Genomic DNA, 10,000 nt, shown 5'->3' with positions numbered 1-10,000 from the left:
TGTGTGTGTGTGTGTACAGTATGTGTGTCAGATGACATTAGCGCTGTGTTTGGAGACTTTAGCGTTGAGGCTAAGAGGATCAAGGGGACCCGGATAATGACACTGACAGCCTGCTCACAATGGTCCCTTTTCTAATCCTCTCCCTCCAGTCAGGCTCCATCTCCCAGCCTCACAGGGCCGTCACCTCAGGGGTGAAAAGGGCTTTAGTGTCCTGTTAAAGGGCCTTAGTGTCCTGTTAAACTGTAATCTCAGCCCAGTGGTTCACATAGTGGGTAACAGGCAGGGAATGCTCATCAACAGCCACGGCAAGGACTCACATAGGAGAGTCTCACCGTGGGAGAGTGAGAAACGTCCTCTCAATTCCTTTGGATGTGTTGACATGTGAAGAACTGACATTAAAGCCACTTTGACTTTGAGGAGGATAAACAAAAAGCACGAGTCCACACACACTTCTAACTACGGTCATATTTATTCAAGCAAAGAGGAATACACACTGCACATATTAGTCAACATGTCATTAGTACAGCTGTATGTTATATCTTATTCTCACTTTACAGATATTGATAACACTTCAAAAAGGGTGCATTATGAATAGCACGTGTTGCTTAACTACTGTATGACTTCCTCTGTGTGGTCTGGCCAGAGGGGGGCGCTACTGTGCAGGAGTTGCAGTAAACATGACTCAGCGTCACGTCAGGCTGTCAGCGGAACACCAGCGGCTGAGAATGATACGGCATGAAAACAGGCCGCAAATGACGCAATGACGGAAACGTGGGCTGCACTAAAACATCATTTTAGGAGCTGGCATAATCCCTGAACACCCCCCCAATCATCTGTCTAATCTACCGTCTCTCTCTCTCACCATCTCAGGTCATCTCCCTCCAGGACAGCCCATGTCAGTGCATAAAGGTGAATGTGAGGAGATTGGTTTCTAAACCAACGGAGGAATCATTCTTGACTCCTGTGAGTGGGTTAGGGTTAAAGAAACAACCAAAAAGAAACAGTTGCAGCTATTAAACCTCTCCTCAAACTTACAATACGTGTTCAAACATATATACAAAATATAGTCTTTGTATTAACTTAATCATTTCCAGTTTTGGAGTATACTGTATTTCTCTGTGTTTCCACCCCACTGTTGTGAATGAAGCTCTAACCTGGTAGAGTTTAGGTTGGGGGATCCCTCGGCTCCCTGTCAGGAGGGGGGGTGCAGACCCTAACCCTAACCCTAACCCTGTGGTGCAGGAGCTGATCTAAGCCTGCCTAAACCACCTAAAGTGAGAAAACAGAATACAGCTCCAACTAACAACTCAAGGCCTCATATCCAGGTTCATAAAAGCCCTCCCTCCCCCTCGCTCTGTAATAGTGCAAACTAAACTTGACCTTTGCCCCTAACCAACACCCCCTGAGTCCCCCTGACATATACATGGATATCTCTGCAAAAATGTTTTTGCAGGTGTGGAATGAAGTCTTGTGCACACACAATAATACATGTTTTTGCAAGGTATCGATCCTCAAATACGACTATGCAGCACAAACCTATACGATGCCAAAAAAAGCTACTAACGTGAAAGTCCTTGAAATACATCAGGCTACTGCTACAGGATGTAGAGGTTGTTGGGGATCTGTCTGGTCTGAGATCTTTACTCACTAGCAGGTCAGACAGACAGACAGACAGACAGACAGACAGACAGACATGTGGGTGAAGAGGGCAGGCAGGTTTGGTGTTGTGTGTCTTCTTGCCTGGGCAAAAATGACCAAAACAGAAATAGCAAATGTTACTCTATTCCTCATTCAGAGTGCATGTGGCTCTGTTCAAAAGTAGTGCACTCTGTAGGGAATAAGGTGTCATTTGAGGGGCGCCCAGAGGGTTTTTCGCGTAAAGCAGCAATCTCCTCAGTGGCAGATTGATGGCAGGGAAACAGAGCTGCTGATTGGCTGGAGTCATGCACAGTGGTATGCTATACAGGCTGTAGGCAGGGCTGAAGGGTCAAGGGTCGCTCATTTCAGGAACAGAATCTCTCAGTCTGTTTTTCCCATTTTGGCAATCAGCTCATCGCAGATCTTCGTGAGCTCCTCAATCTCCTGATTCTGTTGGAGGATAACATGGCACGTCAGGGAACGCTCTAAGCTTAGCATGTAGCGTAGCATTTAGCTTTTATAGAATAAGAATTCCTTCTATGGCAGCATGTAGCACGGTGTGTTACCTTCTGCTCCAGAGCTCTCTCCAGAGACTCCACCCTCATCTGCTCCTTCCTCAGGCTGGCTGTCAGAGCTACACCCTCCGAGCCGGCCTTGGCCCGCACCTGGGCTATATCCTCATTAGCCCTGAGAGAAGGGGGGAGAGAGAGAGAGAGCGAGAGAGTGAGAGAGTGACAGACGCAGAGAGAGAGAGAGAGAGAGAGAGAGATGGGGGTTGATGTTTAGTACTCTTCTCTCCATATCAGGTTTTTCTGCTTTAGTGGCAGAGGTTCAGTCAGAGGTTCAGTCATACTTGTCAAGTTTTTCCTCTGCGTGGAGTTTGAGTGTCTGGTATCTCTGCTCCTCCTGCTTCACCCTGGCCAGGTACTCCTGAGCACACTTCTTCAACACCTCCTCATTCTGGGTGGGGAACAGAGTGGCATCACCACATCACTACACACATCCAGCAGAGAGACAGTTCTACAGGATACTACGTACTAAGTCAGCATTAAGTTTGTCCTTATTTAACGAGAAATAATGCAGTCTTATCCATGTCTGGCATTGATATCAACCACTGTAGAAGTGAGCCTTTCACTCCTCCTGTGAGCTCCTGTTCTCCCACCAACTTTCTCACCTAAAGTCCTCCATGTTCTAACTCTTACACCACTAACTCCCTACCCCTTAACCTTGACCCCTGACCCCTGACCTTCTTGAAACCGTCCAGTGTGCTCTTCATGTTCTCATAGCGACGGAACATCTCAGACAGCGAGCGTTCCACAGAGTTCAGGTCCGTCAGCGCGGCGTCCTTCTCCATGGTTACCGCCTGGAATGACTTCTGGGAACTCATGCTGCTGCGCTGCTCGTCCTCTGAGAGAGAGAGAGAGAGAGAGAGAGAGAGAGAAAGAGTCACTGTTATCAATGGGAGGACTAGTTTCTGATTCTGGTATCTAGGTTTGGATCAGATTCAGGTCAAACATCTTCACTCACCGATCATCTGAGCAATCGTCTTCTCGTATTCTGCCACTATCTTCCTGGAAGAGAGGAGGAACCTGTGATGAGACTTTACCTGCTGCACCTGCCCACGCCTCAGTACCCCATCACTCAGCCTGACAGTACAGGCCAAGAGGAGGTGAGACACAGGGTCATGTCTGCCCTATGAGTCTCCACCCTTAACGGTCCCTCCTAAAGACCTCTTCACCCCCACTACCCCCCTGTACTAACCCTAACCCTAGAGACCTCTTCACCCCCACTACCCCCCTGTACTAACCCTAACCCTAGAGACCTCTTCACCCCCACTACCCCCTGTACTAACCCTAACCCTAGAGACCTCTTCACCCCCACTACCCCCCTGTACTAACCCTAGAGACCTCTTCACTCCACTACCCCCCTGTACTAACCCTAACCCTAGAGACCTCTTCACCCCCACTACCCCCCTGTACTAACCCTAACCCTAACCCTAGAGACCTCTTCACTCCACTACCCCCCTGTACTAACCCTAACCCTAGAGACCTCTTCACTCCACTACCCCCCTGTACTAACCCTAACCCTAGAGACCTCTTCACCCCCACTACCCCCCTGTACACGTTTCTCTCCTGTTAATAATAATAATAATAATAAAAAATCCTTCTTCTAGCATTGTGACTGCCTATGGCCCTAACCCCTGACCCTGGTCTGAGCATTGATTACTTTATCTTCTGATGACTGATGGATAGATGATTCACTTACTTAAACAAATGTACTTGTTGTAAGTCGCTTTGGATAAAGGCGTCTGCTAAATGCCATAAATGTAAATGTAAATGTTATACTTGTGTAGTGGAACATTCTTTGTTTTAGGTCACTCTACAGAGCATGTGCTTCTCTTTTTCAAGACAATTCAATTGGAGTGTCGTCATTCTGTAGTACCTCATTTCTAACACTTCCTGTCTGCTGTCCTCATACTTCCTCTTCCAATCGCTGGCCTCCACCTCCTTAGTGATGATCTGAGAGGAGACATTTATTTTGAGTAGATTTGTACACACACCCATGCACACATACACACTCTGTGTGTACAGTATGTATACAGTCGGAGTGACTGGTCTCTGTACCTCTTCTCTAATGAGGGTGAGAACCGCTGTTTTCTCCGCCTCACTGATGCAGATGGAGTCTAGAACCTGACTTCCTGTCGTCTGTGAGTCACTTCCTCCCAGCTTGGTGTTTTTCATCTTGCAGGGGTCTTCATACTGTACGGGACAGCAGGGGGGGTGAGGAGCAGCAGGGGGGGTGAGGAGCAGCAGAGGGGGTGAGGAGCAGCAGGGGGGGTGAGGAGCAGCAGGGGGGGTGAGGAGCAGCAGGAACAGAAGAAAGGGTCAAACTAGTGTTTTTTAAACATTCTCCACTGGAACACTGTTCAACTTGTGACTCTCTGTATGGACTCTGTTTGTATACTCTGGTGTTGTGTGGTGGGCTGTCAAAGGTAGTAGTTCAGATCCTGTTCCTGGTTCAAAACCTATCTCCCCCTCAGTCCTCCTCTTACTCTCTCTCCTCTCCCCCTCCCTCCCTCCCTCCTCTCCACCTCTCCCCTCCTCTCTCACCCTCTTTCCTCAGGCCCCTCCTTCCCTCTCCTCTCGTCCTTCCCTGGATTAGAACTCCCAGTCATGTCCTAACCCTCTAGATGATAATCTTAATCCTCCTGTCACCTGACGAGCCAGACATGATGTCAGACAGCGTCAGCCAGAGGCCCACATGCTGTGGTTCAACATGGGAGCCTCCTGCTGTTTTGTAGAGGGAGTAAAGCCTCAGTACCAGAGGGAATGTGGTTCTGTATCTTACTGGTCCTTCTGTATCATCAGTCCAACGTGTCATAAACATGTTTTGTATGTAATATGGGCTGGATTTATAGACTACTATGGACTACTTTTGTAGAAGCAGTGACATGCTACTGTACCAGTGTCCTACTGTTCTGTGACAGCAGAGCTCACATCCTGTGAGGGAATTACATGTAATGCCAGAGATGGGTTGGACTACTGGACTGGTCACATGACTCTGGTTTGTACGTCACTCAGCAGGCGTCCATCTAGCTGGGGCACTGTGCTATGCCATCTAGTGGTGACCAGAGGGATCACATACTGCCTAGCAGAGCCATCATCATCATCATCATCATCAGAAAGATACTTCAGTTTGTTTGTGTCGTTTATCCCGGCTGTTCCTCTGTATTGTGTCGCTAGTAGATGACATCAAATAATTGGCAGCCATGTAACTACCTCTGATTGGACAGGAGCAATATTGACCAATAACAGTCGTCACAATTTCAGAATTTTAACTCCAGATACGAAGTGAACCAGGAGGTAGAATCATCACCAGCAGATGGACGGGACGCTGACGAGCAGCAACACAGCTTGAGCTGGCGAACGTCTCTTTGTAAGAGTGTGTAGAGGAGGCGTGGCTGAGTACTCACCATGGAACAGCAGTCTGCCTCCTCTGGTCTGGATGACACACTGCACTCTGGACCTGAGAGATAACAACACACACTTAAAATAGTAACACACGCGCACACACACACACATGCACACGCACACGCATGGCTATTCTAGTGCTGGAATTGTTCCAAACAATTACTTTTGAAGGTTTTACAATTTTGGTATAGTGTAGTAATTTATATGCAGTGATTGTAAGTCGCTTGGAATATGGCAAAAATTTGCCAGCAGGGGGCAGTGCATGCATGAAGCACAGAGGACATGACATCATCTCCTTGCATCAGCAACCCTAGCTCATAATCGAGAATCTCTCGCACAGAAACATCACATCCCTTTATTGTGGGTTTTAGTCATATTGACTTTCACAACCTGTTTTTATGGTTTGCTTCTGCTTCAATGTTGACATACAATCTGAACAGCAGAGCTGAGACAGAAAGTACAACACAAACCACCATGAAAACACCTTGAAAGTGAATAGAACGAAAACCCACAATGCACTGCAGCTCTTTAGTTGTTTGTAATGTGTGTTATCCAGAGCATTTCAACTTCAATTCCATCCCTTGGAATCAATAGTCTATTTAATTGTGTTCAATAGCAGCTGTGTCTGACCGTGACCCTCTCCTCAGGCAGGAGGGAGGTACAGCATGACCACAAACATGAAGACAAACTCAGTAACAGTCCTGAGGCCGGCTCAGCTCAACGCTGTGTCACGTGTGGCCTGGAGGCACTATTGATCTAGAACATTCTGTCTGCTTCCTGTCACACCATGGTGCCTGTACAGCAAGGGACGATCCATACACACTCATACACACACTCATACACACACTCATACACACACTCATACACACACTCATACACACACTCATCCAGACCTCATGAGGCACAATCCCAGCTCTAGTTTCTACTGCTGCCACACACAGCCAGACTTCATGATTACTGAGGCGGTCACCCACAATGCTTCAGTCAGGAAGTGAATCCATCTTAAGGCAAAGATGATAGTTCATGTGATTTTGGAATTAATATCTTTGTTTTTATAGGGTCTCTGATTTGCATAGGAATCAAATACACACTGTGTGGATCAGGTGGTCATTACAAACTGAGCAAATGGAGAGGAACAAAACTGCTGGGGAATGTGACCCTGAGGCCACAGTGTGTATTTGAATCCTATGCAAACCAGAGACCCTATAAAAAATAAAAAAAAATCATTCCGAAATCACATGAACTATTATCCTTGCTCTCAGATGGACTCAATTCAACTTATCGAGTGACTTGTTGAAGACATTTTTGCATTTGAGCTAATTTTAGGAGCGTCACAGCAAAGGGGGTGAATACTTATTGACTCAAGACATTTCAGCTTTTCATAGTAAACATTTCCTCTTTGACATTATAGGATCTTCTGTGTAGATCAGTGACAAAACAACATCATTTCAATCTATTTTAAAGTCAGGTTGTAACACAACAAAATGTGGTAAAAGTCCAGGAGGGTGAATGGTGTGTGTGATTGTGTCTGTGTATGTGTGTATGTGTGTATGTGTGTATGTGTGTCTGTGTGTCTGTGTGTGTGTGTGCGCGTGCATGTACACTGTAGGATGTAAGTGAAGCAGAGATAACTGTTTTCTGTCTGATTGATGGACCATGCTCTCTGTAATCACACCATCAGCTATCTGACCTACATCTACATCTGAGCAGCGATCTGACCTGATCCTCTGGTCACAATCAGTCCCTGGTTAGAAAGACTAAAAGGATGAAAACCAGCCGTGCTTCAGAGCTTCAGGACCGGAGAGAGAAGCCTGCCGTCAGATATACTCTACAGAACACGTCATAGCATAGCACCATGTATAAGACTCACTGTTGGGCATAGCACCGTGTATAAGACTCACTGTTGGGCATAGCACCATGTATAAGACTCACTGTTGGGCATAGCACCATGTATAAGACTCACTGTTGGGCATAGCACCGTGTATAAGACTCACTGTTGGGCATAGCACCGTGTATAAGACTCACTGTTGGGCATAGCACCATGTATAAGACTCACTGTTTGGGTCCTTGTCTGCTTTCACACAGGCACTGCTGGCCAGCTTCTCTTCATCTGTGGCATGGCCCTCACGATGATCATCCTCCTACAAGGAAAACACACACACACACACACACACACACACACACACACACACACACACACACACACACACACACACACACACACACACACACACACACACACACACACACACACACACACACACACACACACACACACACACACACACACACAACTCAGTAACAGGGAGGGCAGCAGTAACAGGACAGCTCAGTGTCTCAGAGGAATGCTGGGGTTAACCTGAGGTCATGGACAGGTACACAGTAACAGAAGGACAGTATGTTCATCAGGTTACTGCACCCATTTACCATACAGCACACACACGGCAGACTATTAACCCTTACCTTTCCACTGACGTCCTGGAGCAGAGACCGGTTCTTCTTCACTTTACAGGAGTTCCTGAAGACAAGGAAGAGGAAGGTCAAGAACAACGTCATAACTAACCCTAACAACCTCATAGCTGATCAGCTGTGTGTGTGTGTGTGTGTGTTGCCCCATGGTAACAGTGTCCTAAAGGGCCCAAAGCGTCCCAGACCATACTGTGTAAATGTGAGACAGTATTACGAGGAGGAGAGCAGGAGAGGAAGCAGGAGAGGAAGCAGGCTTTATGGTCGGACCTCATTTCGTTGCTCTGTGCGTCTGTGCTGAGCTCTGACATTCTGCTAAACTGCAGAATTACAGCAGATTAATAAAACATGCTGTTGCCCAATAGAAATAAGAGCAGCTAGGAACCACAAAGACTTAGCAGGTTCTACTGGGAGTATAATGAGGTCAGTTGTTTTTGTTCTCTCTCTCTCTCTCTCTCTCTCTCTCTCTCTCTCTCTCTCTCTCTCTCTCTCTGGTTGATGACAACTGGCTCTAGGGTGGTCTGGCGTTGCCTGGGAGAAACTAATGCGTGTGTGTTTGTTTATTAGACAAGCTGCAGTAGAGACCATCAGGAAGCAAGGATAACAGGACAGCAAAGCTCCACAGGTTAGCAGCAGACAGCACAGGGGGGTCTGGGCCGGCCGGGTTAGCAGCAGACAGCACAGAGGGGTCTCTGGGCCGGCCGGGTTAGCAGCAGACAGCACAGAGGGGTCTCTGGGCCGGCCGGGTTAGCAGCAGACAGCACAGAGGGGTCTGGGCCGGCCGGGTTAGCAGCAGACAGCACAGAGGGGTCTCTGGGCCGGCCGGGTTAGCAGCAGACAGCACAGAGGGGTCTGGGCCGGCCGGGTTAGCAGCAGACAGCACAGAGGGGTCTCTGGGCCGGCCGGGTTAGCAGCAGACAGCACAGGGGGGTCTCTGGGCCGGCCGGGTTAGCAGCAGACAGCACAGGGGGGTCTCTGGGACAGCCAGCCCCTCTCAGCCATGCAGGACACAGTACTTACAGCAACACACAGAGAAAACGGACTTGCTCAGCAGTCCTGATGTCACACACAGAGGAGGAGAAACGATGACAGGTGTGGGGAGGAGAGGTGTGGGAGAGACACAGAGGGAGGGGGGGGGAGGGAGCAGATAGGATAGGGGGGAGGAGAGGAGGGTGATGAGTGGTTGGGGTGGGTGGGAAGGAGAGATTAGATCATGTGATTGTATGCTAGTGGAAGTTCTCAGTGGAGCGGTAGGGATTGGTTGGTTGGTTAGTTTGGTTGTTGAGTCGGAGAGAGGGGGGCGGGGGCAGGGGCAGGGGGCAGGGACCATGTCAGCAGGCTGTGTGTGGACTTAATTAGGAATCAAATACACATTGTGTGGATCAGGCTGTCTTTCCAAACTGAGCAAACAGAGAGGAACAAAACTGCTTGGGTTTGTGTGTGTGTGTGTGTGTGTGTGTGTGTGTGTGTGTGTGTGTGTGTGTGTCTCATATGAATGTTACTCACGTGATTACTGTGTTGTTGGTCACCTTGGAGGACTCATGTCCTTCCAGGTGAGAGGTCATCTCTGCGCTACACAGTGAGGGGTCAGACTTCAGGTTGCCGTTGAGCAGGTCAGGGTCATTTGTAAGGTCAAGGTCAGGGCTAGAGGCAGAGAATGAGTCAGGGCTGGGGTCAGAGGAGACTGGAGCGAGGTCATCCACCTCTGTAGGGTCAGGTCCGGTCAGGGGGGAGGGGACATGCAGCGAGGGGGGACGGAGGACTCGAGGCTGGGGGAGAGAGGACGGGGAGAGCCCCTCCCCAGGGCTGGGTCTGGAGCTCAGGGTCAGGTTGAGGTTGAGGTTCTGATCCAAGCTAATTCCATTCTGGGAGGGAGAAGAGTTGGTGAAGTTGTTCAGGGCGTTGACCTCTAGGGTGGAGGTGGG

The 10,000-nt window shown here is 48.6% G+C and overlaps 1 protein-coding gene across 1 annotated transcript in view; it reads right to left on the bottom strand.

Moving 5' to 3' along the window:
* Positions 1-463: 463 nt before the first annotated feature.
* Positions 464-10,000, bottom strand: part of LOC310807533 (transforming acidic coiled-coil-containing protein 1-like) — a gene marked incomplete at its 5' end in the record, with an annotated part of 13,527 nt that continues 3,990 nt past the window's right edge. The window contains 11 exons of the mRNA XM_083674032.1: positions 464-2,088; positions 2,205-2,325; positions 2,492-2,598; positions 2,885-3,045; positions 3,166-3,209; positions 4,081-4,157; positions 4,263-4,397; positions 5,612-5,664; positions 7,666-7,750; positions 8,073-8,127; positions 9,582-10,000. Coding sequence (XP_083530158.1) covers positions 2,020-2,088; positions 2,205-2,325; positions 2,492-2,598; positions 2,885-3,045; positions 3,166-3,209; positions 4,081-4,157; positions 4,263-4,397; positions 5,612-5,664; positions 7,666-7,750; positions 8,073-8,127; positions 9,582-10,000 — 1,326 coding nt within the window. The 3' untranslated portion in view covers positions 464-2,019. The remainder of the gene's footprint in view (positions 2,089-2,204; positions 2,326-2,491; positions 2,599-2,884; positions 3,046-3,165; positions 3,210-4,080; positions 4,158-4,262; positions 4,398-5,611; positions 5,665-7,665; positions 7,751-8,072; positions 8,128-9,581) is intronic.

This window comes from Argentina silus, assembly GCF_951799395.1.
Source record: "Argentina silus genome assembly, chromosome: 7".
NCBI lineage: Eukaryota > Metazoa > Chordata > Actinopteri > Argentiniformes > Argentinidae > Argentina > Argentina silus.
This window is presented reverse-complemented; position numbering and strand designations above follow the sequence as displayed.